Genomic DNA, 18,320 nt, shown 5'->3' with positions numbered 1-18,320 from the left:
TTCTTTCCTTCCATTTTTTGCTTTCCTTCTGTATCTTCTCAAAACTTGGAATATGATGAGGCATGGAAGAGAAGCATCAGGTTTCTGTGGCAGTTATTTATTTATTTTTCTTTTTGGTTTAGTTCAAGCTCTGTTAAGGGTTTTAGATAATATAATGAAGATCTTTCACTACATTCTTTATAGTTGAGGTATCATTTATTAGGCTAGTTTCATGCCCACCCAAAAAAAAAAGCAAATCCTGATGAATTCTTGATTTAAAACATCTATGATTCCCCACTGAGACAATCAAGATATTGTGCATTTCAAATGCCAACAGTAAAGATGGAAGAATGCTTGAGACATCACGATAAATGCTTTTGGGGGTGAAATGTGAAAGAATTTATAGTAGAGAATAGAATAATCAAATTTCCTACCTCCCTTTTATCATCTACCATATTCCATATGATTTGAAAGTGGCGAAGATCATTGTAACTTAAAAGCTGGTCTTCCTCAGTGGAATAAAACAAAGAGAAATTTTCCACAATTATAGCTAAAAGGAAAAAAATGACAATTAAACCTTTGGTCTAATTTTCTATGTCTTTCAGAAAAGTAAAGCACATTAAACATAATGGATTTTCTTTTTTTAAAAATTTTTTAAACCCTAATATCTTTTATATATATCCTTCTATATTAATTTTATTTGTTACAGGGCTAGGCAATGGGGGTTAAGTGACTTGCCCAGGGTCACACAGCTAGGAAGTGTCCAAGGCCAGATTTGAACCTAGGACCTCCCGTCTCTAGGCCTGGCTCTCAATCCACTGAGCCATCCGGCTGTCCCCAATGGATTTTCTTATCAAATGTATAAACCAAATTTCCAAAATGCTCTTACTCATGTTGCCAAGTTGGCATGACTTAATTCTGAACCATGCTATTTATACAAGCTCCTGTCTTTCCAAACTATGAGGGTCACAAGAACAAACATAAATTCTGTGTACACAAATTTCTTTCTTCTCTTATCTGGGGTACCAGGAGGAATTGTAAAAGCCAATTTATGTTCTGGGTGGTTTCAGAACTAGGTAGCTCAAATTAATCATCTTAAAGCTAAAGTGTATTATTTTGGGGATGCAAAGATAGACTTTCATGAATGTTTGTTCAAGACTGTTAACCCCAAACTCCACAAACTACAATATTCATTACCTGAGCAACTCTGTTAAAATTAAAGTTTATGTTGAATACTGCAGGGCTTGAATTTGCAATCAATATTCATTTACATACCTATGAAGTGATTATTTTTCAGCTTTTGGATTAAGAGTCAACACTTTTATAATTAACACTGTGAAACATCCGCCCCAAGCAATCCCAGATAATTACTTGAAAATTATGTACAATTATCTTGGTTCCTAGATTTAAAGAGGTAAATTATTTTATATTCAAAGAATATCACTTACCAACAAGCAGATTTAGCATGATGTAGGCAATGATGACATAAAATGAACAAAAATACATAAGTGCTCCTGCATAATTGCCACAGTCTGTTGCCCAGTACTTGAAATCATCTGGGGTGCAAAATGGAGGCTGAACCTTTTGGGGGAAGGGGAAAAAGAGATGACAAAATCTTTAATTAATTGACTGCATTTAGTCAAAAAAGTCCTGAATAAACAAGGCATAATAAATGCAATAGCCATCTTTAAAGATTATCGCACTATGGTCACCTCATCTATTTTTATTAAATAATAAAAGGATTTTGCGTGTGTATGTGTTTCTGTCTTTAAAATTTAAGAGCCTCCAGTGCATTAAATTGGATTAAAAGTTGGTACTGAAGAAATCTGATCCCTTTCCCAATTCATTAGTCGCCATTCATACAAACTGTCATCAGAACAAAGAAGAAATCTTTTGTTTCTCTGACTTAAACAAAAGGATCAATTTTAGAAAAGAAAGAAGGAACAAAAACAAACCATATGTGATAAGAGGCACAAGATGGCAAATCTAATTTTAAAGGCAAAGATATTGTGACCAGGTTTATTCTATATCCAAAGAAACAATGATACAGTGAAATACTAGATTGCTGATTGGATCCATACTGATTCAAATTAAAGCAGTGTCTGTGATTAGGTCATATTTACCATACAGTCGTGCATAATCTTGTTCCAATCTTCCCCTGTGACTATTCGGAAGAGCACGGTAATAGCCTTTCCAGCTGAGGAAAAATTTGCGTGCCTATTTTATTTTAAAGAGAAAAAGAAAAATTTTAGGTATATTATTATCATAGAGCAATTATGGCAGATTTTAACTGAGCACAGGCACAAAAGATCAGACCGAAAACTGAGGGACCTGAGAGGTCATCTATGCCAAAGCCTTTTGCAGATGAAGGAAGTGGAACCCATAGGAGTTAAATAGTGACTTGTTCAAGGTCTTACAAATAGTCAAGGTCAGGGTGGGATTTGAACCCAGCCATGCCCCTTTGACTCTAAAGCCAAGGCTCTTTTCAATATACCACACTTTTCTTCATATTTCTCCCTAACTTAAAAGGAAGGGCAGTTTCTGTCTATAATGTGCAAATATACAGCAACACAAAGGAACTAAGCAATTATGCTGGGCTTTCTTAATGGCATTGTATTTCCTGCTGTGCATACAGAAAGGTTGAGTTTATAAGCCACCAATTTCTCCACTGTTAGTGTTGAGATGCCAATACTTTCTGTGGAAAGTTTCCAAACTTTGTTGATTGGGTCCCTTGGAAATTCATGCTAACATCAGCTGGTCCTCTTTGCTTCTCAGAAATAATTTCTTTTATTCTTTTATCATTGAATCTTTTTTTTAATTCCCAGTTAGGAACTTCTGTAATCTTTTTTGACTCTCCTCATGGTCCCAAGGTCCTGCTATCAGATTTCATGGGGTCTGGGAACTTGATTGACAAAATTACATCTTTATTTTCATGAACCACTAATTTAATTTAGACTTATTTTCAGTTATGATTTTTTTTAAAGAAAAATCATTATCCTGAGGAGTCCATAGGCTACACAAAGGAATCCATGACACAAAAAAATTAAGAACCCCTGGTCTAGAAGAAATCCTAGTAAAATCTCCCATTCCTTTGCCTCCTTAGCAATCCAGGGTAAATTTTTGTGTGCTGTGCCAAGGCACACCTGAATCCTTTCTCATTTCTGTGTCTCACAGGCCACCCCATTCTATTTACTATAATGTATGCTTATCAGCATTTCCCCACAACCCTATCTATAGCTTCAACATTGCTCCTGAGCTCCGGTCTTAGAAACTTAACATGTTCAAAGTTAAATTTGTCTTTCCTCTTCTTTATTTCCCTATTTTTTGTTAATGAACCAATGTCCTTGTTGTCTGGATTTAAAATCTTTCATCATTTAAAATTATGCCTTCTCTTTCTTTTTCTAGCCTCAATAATTCATATCTATTTATCTTCCTTCTGATCCTCAATCTCTTTAGGATCACATTTGAACTTTTCTAAAATCAAACCCATTATCATTCCCCTACCCTTCTTGACCATACATGCAAGCCCCTACAAAACATAGCTACATTTTTTCTTTCCGGACTTATTTCACATTATGCCCCTTCATATTCTTTACAATTCTATTAATATGAAAAGTTATGTATTCTTCTTTCTCTGTCTGTCTGTTTCTACCCCTTTATCTCAATCTGATAGGTATTGCAGTAGACAGAGTAACAGGCTTTAAGTCAGAGTCATCTTTCTATGTTCAGATCTGGCCACAGACACTTATTATCTGTGTGACACTGCACAAGTCACTTCACCCTGCTTGCTTTGGTTTTCTCTTCTGTAAAATGAACTGGGGAAGGAAATGGCAAACCACTCCATTATCTTTGCTAACGAAATCCCAAATGGGGTCACAAAGAGTTGGACATGAATTAAAAATGACTGATAAGTGTATATGTGTATGTCTTTTACCCAGACATGCCCAAAACCTCTGAAGCATGCTTCATCATTAGTCTTCTGGAATTTTGACTGGTTATTTTTTCATAGTTACTTTTATTTATATAGTTACTTTTAAAATTTATTTACATTTTTAAATTTTATTTATATAGTTATATAGTGACTTTTATTTATAAAAATGTTATAGTCATTGTCTAAATTGTTGTTTCTGAAAACTTTACCCTGAATCCATTTATAAACATATTCCCAAGTTTCTTTGAGTCTGTTAATTTCTCATATTTTTTTACATTGATTTGCCATATTTTTCCAATCATTCCTCAACTGAAGAGCATCTAATTTGCCTCTAGTTCTTCACAAAAAAGTACTGCTATAAATATTTTGGGATATATATGTCCTTTTCCTCTGTAGGGAATTGCTTTAGGGTATATGCCTCACTTTCAATGAGCTAAAGGGTATTGCATTGATTACTGACTTTGGGAAAATAAATTCAAGTTATTTTCCCAGAATTTTTAGACCACTTTGCAGCTTCACCAACAGTGCATAAGTATGCCTTTCTTCTTCCTGGACTTCCATTAATTATCTTCCTTTTTTAGGCAATTTTGGCAATGCTACAGTTATGAGGTAGAATCTCATGGTTGTTTTGAATATGCATATCTCTTACTATTAGTTATTTGAAGCAAGTTTTCATATTATTATTCATAGGTTGCTTTTCTCTTTGTGTGAGCTATTAATTCTTATTCTTTGACCATGTATCTATTAGGGAATGGCTCTTGTGCTTATTTACTTGTCTCAGTCCCCTAAAGCTTTTGGATATCAGACATTTATACAAGAAATTTGCTGCAAATGTTTTTTCCTAGTTAACTATTAGTCTAATTGCATTAGTTGTATTTAAATTTTATGTAATCAAAGCTGTCCATTTTGTCATTTATGATAATTTCTATCCCTATTTTGGTCAAAACTTTCCCTCTATCCAGATCTGGGAAAAGAGTCTCCTCTTACCTCCTTAATGACATAATATTTTATAGCTGGGCTATGTATCATTATTTTTCCATACATTTTGTAACAAATCTAGGATAGAAAGGCAAGGGCTAGATAAATGGTGTTAAGTGACCTGTCCAGGGTTGCACAGCTAAGAAGTGCCTGAGGTCAGATTTAAACCCACATCCTCTCAACTACAGAACTGATTCTCTATCCACTGTATTATCAGGTATTCCCATCATATATCAATCTTGGATTCAAATGTCTCAGGTCATTTTAAAACTCACATCTGGCACTTAATAGTGCCTTGCACTTGGCAGGGGATGAATGATGAAAAAATTAAAACTATCTTTAGGCATATGATAAAAAGGGCCTAAATCAACATTAATTAGAGAAATACAAATTAAAACAACTGTGAAGTACCCCCTTACATCTATTAGACTAGCTAATATGACAAAAAGAGATCATGATAAATGTTGGAGGAGATGTTGAAAAATTGGAACACTAATACACTATTGGTGGAGTTGAGTTGATACAACCATTCTGGAAAGCAATTTTGAGCCATGCTGAAAAGACCATCAAGTTGTGCATAACCTTTGACTCAGAAATACCACAACTAGGTCTCTATACCCAAGAAGTCAAAAATAGGAGAAAAGGACCTACTTGTCCAAAAATATTTATAGAAGTTCTTTTTGTGTTGGGAAAGAACTAGAAATTGAAAGAATGTCTACCAGTTGGGGAATGGCTGAACAAGTTGTGGTATGATATTGTAATGTAACATCATTATGCCATAAGAAATGATGAACAAGATGATCATTAAAAAAAAACCTGGAAAGACTTATAGGGAGTGATACAAAGAGAAGTGAGCAGAATCAGGAAAACACTGTGCACGGTTATAGCAATAAAGAATGACAGATCAACAGTGAATTCAGCAACTGAAGTTCAGGACAACTGCAAAAGTCTCATTACAAAAAATGTTATCCGCTATTTTAGAAGGAACTGACAGAGTCTAAAGACGGTTTGAACCATGCCATTTGCACTTTATTTCCTCCATGTATTTTTCTCTAGTGATATTTTATTTATAAAACCTAGAATGTATAATGATAAACCTAGAAATGTATACTACATAATAACACAGAATATGCAACCTATATCATATTACCTGTCATCTTGGGGAAGGAGGATTGTTGGGAGGAAGGGATAAAACATGGATTAGAAAATGTCATAAAGAGATTATCAAAATTGTATCAACATGTAATTTGGAAAAAAATAAGCATATAATAAAAAAAGTTTAAAAAAGAAAAATATCATGCTGAAATCTTGTGGGTTTTGTCATTCTATTCAATAAGTATAAGTGCCTGTTATGTTCTAGGACCTAGGTTATCCACAGAAAAAGAAGAAAAATAATACAAGACATTTCATGGGTAAGGATAATATAGAGGATGAAATGATGGAAGTAAAAGAAAGTCCTAGCAAAAGATCTCTAAGAAACCTGTTGACAGAGATCTCATTTGCAGCAAGGGATTGGGGGAAAGGGACCAGAGGAGGCATCATGTAGGTAGCAATAGAACTTGACCTTGAAGGGAGGTAAGGATTTTGATTAATGATGATAAGAAAGTAATGCATTTCTAGTATGGAGAATGGATTGCCAAATATATATTTGCCAGTGATGCTATGTTGAGTTTGAGGAATTTGTGGTTCCATTTGGTGGGACTAAAAAGTATCTGAAGAGGTACAATGTGAAATTAAGGCTAGAAAGGAAAACTGGAGTTAGATCCTTTAAAGATCTACATTAATGACTGAGAAGATTTTCGTTTGTTTTTTTCTAGAGGTAATAGGGAGTTATGGAAGGGTTCTCAGCAATGCAGTGCCATAGCTAGACTTGTGCACTAGAAAAATTGCTTTGATGGTTGTTTGAATGATAGTTTGGGAGAGAGGGACTGGAGTCAAAGAGATCAGTTTGGAGGCTGTTACAGCAGTCTCTATGGTAATAATTAGGGCCTGTCCCATTATGAGTCTGAAGAAGAGAAGAGATGCAAGAAAATCTGTGGAGGCAGGCTCAAAACACAATCATTTATATTGAATTTAGAGTAATTTCCTGAGCAAAATGCAAGTTAGTAAAACAAAAATAATAATCACAGCTCTCATGTCTCTAAAAATTTAGTGATTACTGTCTAGACAAAATTCAAAATTATATATAAAGTAATTTTATCACTGAAATACAGACTCAAAAGAATTCATACCCAAGGCTAGGGCTTAAATTTGCTAAGTTTTCAATGGAAAAAATGTCGAGGTTTTAATGTGAAACGATTATACCTAATTTTGGCAGCTCCATCTCTATTGGTTTCTCATTTATTACCCATTCCCTTCTTAGTCTCTATCAGAATAAAAAAACAAAACAAACAAATAACTGACCACATAGATTTTTATAGCCCTAGCCACATGTGTATGTATATGGAAATGGGGATGGTTTCTCTACTTCATTAAAAAGGAAATAGATACTGGACATGCCAACCTGTTAATGTTCTCTCCATATTTCACTGTACCAAACAGAACAACTCCAGCAAAGGCATAACACAGGAGCAATAAAAACATCCCCACGATGATAAAGAAGCTTTTGTACATGCTGACAACCACTGTAAGAAGAAGCATCTTCAGTGTTACCTGCAAACAAGGAGAACACAACTCACTCAATTATATAGAAGTGATGGGGAAGGAAGGGATTTAAGCAGATTGACATAAAACAGAGTCCCAAGATTTCTATATGTGAATAACAACCAAAGCATGCATTGCTTGAATCAATGCCAGCTTCTAGAAGGACTAATAAGTTGTTTTAGTGTTCAGGTTTTGGTTTCAATAGTACTAGATGAAAATCAATAAACATTTATTAAGGCTACTACATATCAGGCACTGTCCTAAATGTTTGGGTACAAATTCAAAACAAGCCAATTTCTCTTAAGAGTATTCACGTTGGTATTATCTATGTAGTCATGACATAGTGGAGAACCAAATCTCTTAGATGACTCATATATGGTTTGTAGTTATATTTCCCACCATATCTATTTCAAAATCTTCCTGTTAGTGACCAAATATCATCAATAGGTAATATGACTTTTCTATCACCTTGCTGTTTCTAGCCTTTTATTTCATATAACTAGCAAGTACTTAAAATATGGTTGCTAGATCTTCAGATAATTTTTGATATCTTTAACTTGGCCAAACCAACATAGGAAAAAGGACTGGCCAAACTTTCTTTAAGAGGAGCCATTTTGATGCTTCTCTGTAGCAATGAATCTAAATCATTTTTTTGGCAGGGGGAGGAAAATATCACTAGAACCGTTGCATAATAGCTTTAAAACATGAAATTTTCCTTATTTCATAACTTTTGCTATACTTTGGGTAATACAGACATTATTCTGTATTAAACTGCCCTTCCTAGAAGAAGCAAAGCAATGGAAAAGAAATTAAACACAAATAACCCTTTTACTTTAGATGTTACGAGGTATTTTAATTTTTTTAGAGAGTATATGTACAAAGTTCAAAGGGATTTATTAAGGATTACTACATATCAGGCACTGTCCTAAATGTTTGGATACAAATACAAAACAAGCCAATTTCTCTTCTTTGTAAAGATCATTACTTCCAATACTTTCATTTTATAGATGAAGAACCTGTATAAAATGACTTTCTTAAAGTTATAAAGCTAGTGTTAGAGCAATATTTGAATCCGGGGCCAACATTCTTTCATTGTATTATGCTGTTTTTCAACTGCAAGAAATTCTCTTAGGTCTTCCAAATTATCAATGCCTACCACTACATCTATCCATGTTGAATTCTGAGTGTTATTTATTTTATTGCTTTTATCATCCTTTATCATTAGGCTAAGAGTTGGTCTTTAGTTTTGGTTTTCAGAAAATATATGCAGATTTTTTCACAAATGAAGATTCCCATTAAAAACAAAATTTACAACTGTAAGAAAGGAAAATGAACAGATTAGTGGCCAATATTTTTGTAGATGATTTAAATGATGATTTATTTGGTTTGCTGAAGGAGCATCCAAAAAACCCTATACCAATGGAATTTACTATCCCATCTGAACACAATATGTTATATTTTCACAATAATATATGTTATTAAGGAAATACTTACTGAAGTACAGATTGGGCAGACTGGGCAAAGTCACCTACTTATTTTGGTGATTTCTTTGGCTTATGATTTTGAATAACTATTTTGTTGATAACCCTGAAAGACATCAACTTAAATATGAAGCCATTTTTAGGAAGTTGATGCCAACTTATTACTGTGTTATGTCTTTACAATATAATTAACTTCCAGAGATATCATTGATGAGACACTTACATGTTTTCCACAAATGGAGAAAAACCTGAAGACAATCACACAGGCCCCCATCATATATGTATATGCATTCTGGAATTTAAATAGGAGAGAGACTTTAATAATTTGCACAAGAGATTTTGTTCCAGTTCCAGTTCCATTTCTCATTTGAAGGCATCTGAGAAGTCTACTGAAAAATTGCTTTAATAAAATGTGAAAATTCATATAGGAAATTTGTCTAAGAAGGTTCTGAAAAGGTCACTGTCACATCTCATGAATAAATATTATACATAAAATGAAAATAATAAATGAGACTTGGGGCTCTGTTTTGCTTAGGTGGCTTCTATATTAAAGGGTTTATTATATAAATAACCATTTAACAATCATTTATTAAGTGCCCCCTGTGTGTAGAGCACTATGCTAGGCACTGGGGAAAAGTTTGAGTTGTAATGAAGTGTAGCCCCTGACTTCATGGAATTTACAGATGAATAAAGGACATGGTAAACAAATGTTTTTTATTTCTATTGATCACAAAGATAGGACACTTGTGATGAATTAGGAGAGGTCATGGGATTTAGAGCTGAAAGAGATTTTAGAGATCATCTGGTTGTACCACCTCATTTTATAGATTAGGAAACCGAAGTCCAGAGATAATATAATTTATTCAAGGTCACATGAGATAGGATCTTAATTCATGTTCGTGGACCCCAAATCCAATAGAAGCCCATTCCTGCCAAGGAAGATAGTTCAATATTAAAATGGATTACTCAAGATCAGGGCCTTTTCTTTTCCACAAATCTTTAAATACAAGATAGATGTTCATGAATTTTTGTATGATTTTTGTATGGTGCATTTTTTCAGTAATTGTGAATAAGAGACATTTTAAGGACACAGACAATCCAATGAATCATTACTTGTGGACAAAAAGTTACTTCACTAACTTTGCAATGAATTAAATAATTATCTTATTTGGAAGGAAATATTCCATTAGATAGAGCTGTAATAATTACTCTGATAAAAAAAGACAAAATAAAAAAAAATAGCTGCCAAAGGATGTCTGTGCTTTGTTGGGTCAACGCAACCAAATGATGATGATCACAGACAAACTAGGAAGCATCCTATTTATCATAAGATCACAGACCCAGAGTGGCAGGTGAGGATAGGATCTTCAACTCAGAAAGATACCTCAGAGCCATGATAGTCCAATCCCCCACTTTTTTTTTTTTTTTTTTACCACTTAGGAAACACATTTATAGATGTTTACTCACAGATGCCACAAAGTAACTCATGGATGACTTAGCAGAGTCAGGATTTGAACCTGGGTCTCTGAATCCAAATCTAGTGTTCTTTCAACCATACTGGGTAAAGTCCTCAAGCAGAAACATTTCTGTGATTATTAATTTATTTTATATGTGCTTGCTTGTGGTCTAGAAAGGATTCGATATCTCTTTTGGATTATTGATTCTAAAATATATGTTGATAAGTGAGTGTGGTTTCTGAATGAAGAGCGTAAACAAGGAGTCATAGGACAGTGAGCTTATCAGGTTTAAGAATTCCTAAGCACAACACCCTGTATTCAGGGGTCTGTCAGTCAGCTATCTCTTAAGTGACTACTATGAGCCAGGCAACTCTGCTGCCTTTCATCAGACCTTGAGCATGAGAGATCACTTTTCTCTGGGGCATAAAACTGGAAGGAAAAAAGGACTGATTGCTCTTTCCATCCATTGAAATATGAAGCAAATTTGCTGGATTTTTCTCCGTCTGCATGCTAAGAACAGTGAGAACTGGGTTCAGAGAAAAGCTGCTGGTGCCGAGGGACTATGACAGCTCATCCTGGGAGAGCTCTACTTCTGGAGGAAGGAAGCATAATGCATATCACCAATGTAGCATTTTCTTAATAAATTCATTCTGCTTTGTTGATATGTGGGTTCACTGAGTCAGAGACTCTATGGCATACCGTGCCACTGACACCAGGGCTGAATGGGAGAGTGTGTATGTGTACTCTAGAGACAAAAGAAGCAGTTTAAGCATTACCCAATGTTTCATCTAGTCCATATCTATGTTTTCTTCCATTTGTAGGTCTAATCTAATTATAACTAGCAAGAAAATATTATTTTAATTGGGGATCTTACAAGAAGAGCAAAGTGAAGTATCACCCAAATGACACCAAGGGAAGTCACCAAAAGGTCATATCGATTCCTTCGGCTTTGCCAGAAGCCAGCAGGTGACATGGCAATAATCTTCATTGTAACCTGGTAAACAATAAAGACAGGTAATGTGATTAATTTTTAGCAAAACTTTAATTTACCAAGCACGAGGAGAGTCTATCAACAAGTAGAAATGCAGACAAGTATTTTTAGAAAATTATTTTTTAAATTGAAATGTGTGTAAAGTAAACAAAGTGTTTCTCAGTAGAAATGAGTCACTTTCTAGAAAATAAAAACTCACTTAAAATTGAATGAGCTATATATCGCGTTAATGGCAACAGCCATTACTCCATACTCCATCTTTCCTCCCCCACTAATTTAGACAGCAGCATATTTTGCTTCCTCAAGTAAAGCACCCAAGGAATAGGAAACAGCAGGCACCACATATTTATGAAATATAAATTCCAGAGTCTTAAAAATTGAATTGAATAGTGATTGTGGAACCAACATGTATTTTAAGGTAATCTTGACTCTGTCAAGAGCAAACTCATGAGTCAGGTCTTCTTGATATACTTTGAGTATCCTAAATCACTGACTGTGCAGCTAGCTCTAAATACTTGAGGTGACATCACTAATGCTGCTACAGCTCAGGCACAGCAATCCACAGTGGTGTTTCGGCAGTTGGAAAATGAAAAGAGAACATTCAATATCCAAATGGAGGCCACCATTTTAAAAAGGAGATCTTCTAATGAAGTGCTTTCAAAAACCATTCTCTTAATGAAACAAAAACTTCCATTTTCATTTAAAGTTTCCATCTTAAAGTGATGAAATGAGGGGAAGTGGAGAGCTAGATTTGGAATCTGAACACATATGTTCAAATTTCAGTCTTGCTACTTAATATTTTTGCAATCTTGGATAAATTGCAAAGGGTTTCTTCTAAGAGGCTCAGCTTCTTTATCTGTAAAAATGAGGGTGTTCAATGATATATCTCTTACAATACTAACATTCTAAGATACCATAATCTGTATCCTATGAAAGTGAATATCAGGAAAGGATCAGAAAGCCACTTGGAGAATGTTAAGCCTTTTACCATACCTCCAGGACGAAAATGAAGGTGAACACAACAGACATTGTTGCCAAAGGAACAGTCACTGGGTCTGCAACATCCCACTGAAATAGCAAAAGAAACATGTAGTCATGTGATTGATGGTTTTTCTCCATCTCCTTATTTGGTGTAGTTTTATTTTTAATACGGGCAAGCTTATGTTTAGACAAGAATGGCAGCTTGCTACATTCTCAACTAGATGGATTGAATGAAAAAATAATTTGCAAATGCGTAGTGTGAAGCAAAATACAAAAAAACAAATGTACCTTGACTGACAGCAGCACAGATTGAGCCAGGACCAGTACGGCAATAGTCCTCTTAAAAAAGGGATGCTGGGTAATGTCATACATTTTAGCTCTAAAACCATCATTATCTGCAAAAGAAGGATTTTTACAAGGGCACTTTAAGTCCTGGGTCACATTTGCTTTCTTGTTTTTCATTTTCTATAATGATCATCTCAAGACACATTTCATAATTTTTTTCCCTTGCTACAGTTTTAATCTAACTTTGAATATTTAAAAACAATTGCATGAAGCCTTTAGGACAGAGAGGACAGTCACATCATTCAATTTCTGTCAGGTTAATATATTTCACTCACATTATTAAAAGGCAAGCACAAATATATTTTATTTAAAAATTCATTTTTTTTTCATTAAGGCTTATCCTAAAAGCATTGAAGCACAACCTTTGGGCGGCTAGTTTTAATAGCCTTATGCAGAGATCTGTAGTTAGATGGCTGTTTCTACATTAACTTATGCACAACCTCCTAGTGGCCTCACGATTATTATTTTAATTTAAATCTTAGACTCCTGGGGAATCATGAACACTAGTGCCCAACATGAATGAAATCAGAGCATCTTTGATACCCGGGCGAGGTGGGAGATGAAGAGGTTGTGCTATCTTCAGTCTGCTTTTCAGATCTTCCCATCTTCTCTGATCTACAGTCAGTAACGCCGTCCCCTTAATAAACAAAGGAAAGCATAAAAAGCCTTTTGTCATCTAAACCCAGAACATTCCAAATGTGGTCATCATAAGAAAAAAAAACACACAGTGCTGCTTTTTGGAGCTTGAAAGACAGCACTTCTTCCCACATAGGGGCACTTGGGTAAACAGGGTCAGAGCTTGTCTCCCTCACCTCAAGGGCAGTTCCCAGAGTAGAGACTTTGGCTGGAGGATCTTACTAAGTGAGTACACATACTGCTCTTTGAATATATGGGCTAGCCAGGTATAGAAAATGCAAGTTTTGTATTTGGTTTTCTACTTGCTTAAATAAAACAAAGGGAAGAAATATCAGCTTAAACAGCAGTTAATTTTTATTCAGTTTCTCTGAAGAAGACATTGCAGCAAAATGATGGTTTGTGAAAGTATGTTTCTATTCCTCTCATTTCCCCATTGTCTTCGAAATGTGCAATCTTATAGGCTTTAAGGAAGAGAGATATATCAGGTGATAAGACAAAGGATTAGTGAGGAGGCAACAACAGATACCCTGAATTCTGCCAATCCTCTATTAAGAGGCAGAATGATTAGATGGCAAGTTCTTTTATTAGAAAATCATATTTAAGTGTAAGTGAATAGCAGGTGGTTGAGACAAAACAAAACAAACGACCCAACATATTTCACGGAATCGGAAAATGAAAGTCTTCCTTATAATTCTAGCTCATTTATTGAAAGGCACAGATCTGCATAGTTTAAGGAGTGATTACTCATTCACTGCCTCAAGAAATACTGAGCTCCCATTGTGTCCTAGATACTGTGAAATATATGAAGAGGAATAATATTTGGTCCCTGCCATTCAGTCACTTGTAGTGTAGTGATTTTAAATTCTAGGAAAACTGCTAATTGATTGTAATTTCATACCTGAAATATTTATAAGCAATTAGAGCCAATACTGTCTCCATCCCTATATATATATATTCCTCTTCTTCCCCACCTTCTTCTACTCCTTTCTTTCCTTTTTCTACTTTTTTTTGCTTCTTTGAGTGAACAGGTACACCTGAGTTCAAATTGTGCCTACCTCTGACGCTTACTGGCTGGATATCTCAGAGAATATACTTGCATCTCAATTTTTTCACCTATAAAATGTGGATAATACTTTTAGTGACTACCTCTCTTGGCTGCTATGAGGATACAATGAGATAGTAAGTATAAGGTACTTTCCAAATGCTAAATCACTATAAAGAAACAGTTTGTAAACTATTCATGTTCTCATGATAGATTCATGAACTTCGATAGGGAAAAATGCATCTTGATTTTTACTAAATGCTAGCTGAAATTAAGCATTTCCTTAAATTATTTAAATCCATTATTCTGAAAGGGAATTTATTGATGATAAAATGTCCATGACCCAGAAAAGATTAAGAAACCAGTAGGGATAAGGATTAGACCCATGCTTTCACTAGATCTATGACAATTGGCAGAGGGAATTTCTTAGGCTAATGAAAGCATAGGTGCCAATCTGCATTGGCATCTTCCATGCAAATTCTAGTCTTAGAGAGTTATCAGGAGAACTGAGAAGTTAATTGACTTGCCCTGGGTCACAAAGCCCAATGTATCATAGGTGGCATTTGAACCTTTGTGTTCATGGCCCCAAGGCTAACCATTCTATGCACTCTAGCCTCCCCTAAACAAAGAAATTACCTCATATTTTCTCTAAACATTATATGTGGTACATGTTATCTCCTTTGGTAGAATGTAAGCTCCCTGAGGGCAAGCATTTTTTCATTTTTCTCTTTGTATTCCTAGAACCTAGCAAAGTGCTGGCATATTTTAGGCACTGAATAAAAACTTATTGATTGATTCATTGCTGTTCCTTCTGTCTTCCCCTCTCAGGACTTATCATCTTCATTTTTCTTATAAGCCATGGTTTATAGACTCTCCCATCCCTCTACCATGATACCTGCCATCAGAAAATCATAGAATCCCAGAGTTGGGAGATATTTCAGAGGAAATCTTGTCTCAAGAATTGTCTAGGGGGCATCTGGGTGTCTCAATGGATTGAGAACTAGGCCTAGAGATAGGAGATCCTAGGTTCAAATCTGGCCTCAGACACTTTCCAGCTGTGTGACCCTGGGCAAGTCACTTGACTCCCTTGCCTAGCCCCTACCACTTTTCTGCCTTGGACCCAATACACAGTATTGACTCCAAGATAGAAGGTAAGGGTTTAAAAAAAAGTCTAAAGAATTTTCTACAATATCACCAAAAAAAAAAAAAAAAAAAAAAAAAAAAAAAAAAAAAAAAAAAAAAAAGGTCATCTACCTCTTGCTTGAAGAACTCCAGTGAAGGGAAACCCATTACTTTCATGGATAACCCATTCCATTTTGGGATATTATTAATTAATAGTGAGTTTTTCCTTTTCCCAAACCTAACTTTGCTTCTTTGCAATGTCTCTGTATTGCACCTAGTTCTTTGCTCTCGATATAAGGAAGAACAAATTCTATTCCTCTTTTTTGAGCCAACCCTTTAAATGCTTGAGCCGGCTAATAGAGGATGTCTCAAGTCTTAGTACAGTTTTTAGCTCTCTAAACTAAAATTTGCACAGTTAAAAACTATACTATGACTTTTGGGACATCTTCTTCTATATTCCCTATCTTTTCATCTCCAGGCTAAATATTTCTAGTTCCTTCACTGATCCTTATATGTCAAGATCTAGTCCCTTCACAAAATCATCAGTTTCACTTCTGTCTTTTAGAGTCAGAGAAGTTCTTCCTAGTATTTCTCTTTGAGAGGTTTTTGACTATAGGGGGCCAGCCTCTATATGGTTTTGGGGTCCTGAGTGGTGTTAGTGGCATAGAATTGTTAAGGCAGGAGAAAGAAAATGAGAACAACTAGACTAGTGGTTAGCCCATGCTGTTCTGAACTCTGTGGGCTTTGGAGTTTATTATATACTGATTTCAAACAAAGAACACAAAGAAAAAGTCACAGTTGTGAAGGGGTAACAAATCATACATAACCCATCGAAGTCTAAAGTGTAAAGGTACAAAGACAATGGCCAAATTCCAACCATCAATTAGTAGGGGATAATTCTGGGAGGAGGAAATGTTTTATGGAGATGCTCACTAATTGAGTCCTACACCTGGTCAAATAAAGTCCAGACTAAAGGCTCCAGTCTAATCTAAGTATGCAATCTTATCTAAGTAATGTTTGTTAGGATTCAGGCTTCTTAACTATCAAGGAGAGGAATCATTAACTCGGTAGATGCTGGTCTGCTAATTCAAAGCTTTCCAATAAGAATTTTAAGAAAGGTGGGGATCTAAAATTGAGTCAAAAGAGGAGCCTCAGATTTTTACCTTAGATGGCCCATTCTGTCTGTGTCCTGACATGCAGTACAGAAAAATCATACACACAGTTTTACTTGCCAATGATTTTGTAATGGGATCCAGATAAAATATCTGTTACAGACTCTGTTTCTCTAAATGACTCCTAATAGCCTCTTGGAGGGATCAAGTTGTTTTTGGATTAACCTACTTGCTGATACCAGAGCTTTTCAGGGCTCAGGTGACCAGAACCAAACACAAAGACTGCCTCAGCCTGGATTGGTCACGTAGGGAATCCAGATAACAGTTCCTAAATTTGACCCTATTTCTCCAATGGCTTTCTACATCCAATAGCTCTCAACATTTGACCATCTTCCTCTTCTGTGTGGCAATGCCTTAACTATGATTTTCAAATGCTATATCTCTAAACAGGTGCCCCTTCCATATTACAGCATTGGGAGTGTGGTGCCCCCATAATCTCGAAAATCCATGCAATTTTTTGGCCCTCCCTTTGTACCAGAGAGGAAGTCTGAATTTTTTCTTTATCTTTTATAGGTTATTTACAGTACCTTATTGTAAAATTTGGGTTAAGTATTTGGACATAGGCTGTATAGTTTCTAAACTTTTTTCTCCAAATTCTGCTGGCCTTTGGGTCATTTGTGGCTTTTATAAAACTTCCACAAAAATTCCCATTTAGCTTTTTATGCTAAACTGCAATATACTGAAACCTCAATGGGGAAAGTTGTGATGTGGAAGAATATCTATATTTATATAGCAAATGTGAATATCCACATAGAAGTTTATGGTTGTCAAAGGATTTCACATGCAAAAATCCACTTGACCCTAAGAATAAAAAGGAGAAATAGGGAGTGCAGTTATTATTACCATTTTACAGATGAGGAAGGAAACTAAAGAGACTTGGTCAAGGTCACATGGGTAGTTAGTGGAAAAGTAAGCATTCTGATTTCAATTCCAATGATCTTCCCACTATATTGTAATTCCTTTCTCAATGATGTAGACTATAGTAGATTAAAAAGGTCACTCATTTATATATCAATGTTCTAATTAAAATAGTAAATGGGCTGGTAAAGTACTTAGATTTATTTATGTCACAGAGCACTTAACTAAGTGAAAATGCTTAAAGTATTAAAAAAATTCATTTCCTTTATTATTGACCCTACAGGAAAGCAGTTTCTAACTAGACCCAGCAGGGACTTCTGTTTGTTGGCAGGGAAAATGGGAAAAAGAAAAAAGAAAGGATCTGGAAGGAGGAGATTTCTTGATAATGAAATGCTGATGGGGAAGAGGAGACCATTTTCTGGCTTGTAAGTAATTTAGTAAAAATAATGATCCCCCTTAGGATGGAGGGGAGTTGCTTCCCTTTAGCTACAGAAAGGATTTTTTCCAGAGCAAAAAAGGTCCCTTAGAAACTATCTGGGAACAAAAACCCAGACTTCTTTTATTTGTCAAATGAGGGAATTTGTGTAGCAATTCTATTTATCAGAGGGGGGGAAATCTGGCCTATAGTTCCTTTTTTTAAAAAAATATTGAGTGATGTCTGTGTTTTCAAATTTAAAAGGATAACATAAATGTAATAATATGAA

The 18,320-nt window shown here is 35.2% G+C and overlaps 1 protein-coding gene across 2 annotated transcripts in view; it reads right to left on the bottom strand.

The window, feature by feature from the left end:
• Positions 1–18,320, bottom strand: part of NALCN (sodium leak channel, non-selective) — a 483,341-nt gene that overhangs the window by 12,409 nt on the left and 452,612 nt on the right. For both annotated transcript variants that reach the window (XM_044667195.1, XM_044667196.1), the window contains 9 exons: positions 13,330–13,423; positions 12,730–12,836; positions 12,454–12,528; positions 11,344–11,463; positions 9,236–9,304; positions 7,392–7,540; positions 2,103–2,196; positions 1,428–1,560; positions 414–529 (listed from right to left, as the gene is read on the bottom strand). In XM_044667195.1, the coding sequence (XP_044523130.1) occupies positions 414–529; positions 1,428–1,560; positions 2,103–2,196; positions 7,392–7,540; positions 9,236–9,304; positions 11,344–11,463; positions 12,454–12,528; positions 12,730–12,836; positions 13,330–13,423 (957 nt within the window). The remainder of the gene's footprint in view (positions 1–413; positions 530–1,427; positions 1,561–2,102; positions 2,197–7,391; positions 7,541–9,235; positions 9,305–11,343; positions 11,464–12,453; positions 12,529–12,729; positions 12,837–13,329; positions 13,424–18,320) is intronic.

This window comes from Gracilinanus agilis, chromosome 3 (genome assembly GCF_016433145.1).
Source record: "Gracilinanus agilis isolate LMUSP501 chromosome 3, AgileGrace, whole genome shotgun sequence".
NCBI lineage: Eukaryota > Metazoa > Chordata > Mammalia > Didelphimorphia > Didelphidae > Gracilinanus > Gracilinanus agilis.
Note: the sequence above shows the minus strand (reverse complement) of the source record. Positions and strands in the feature narration are given on the sequence as shown.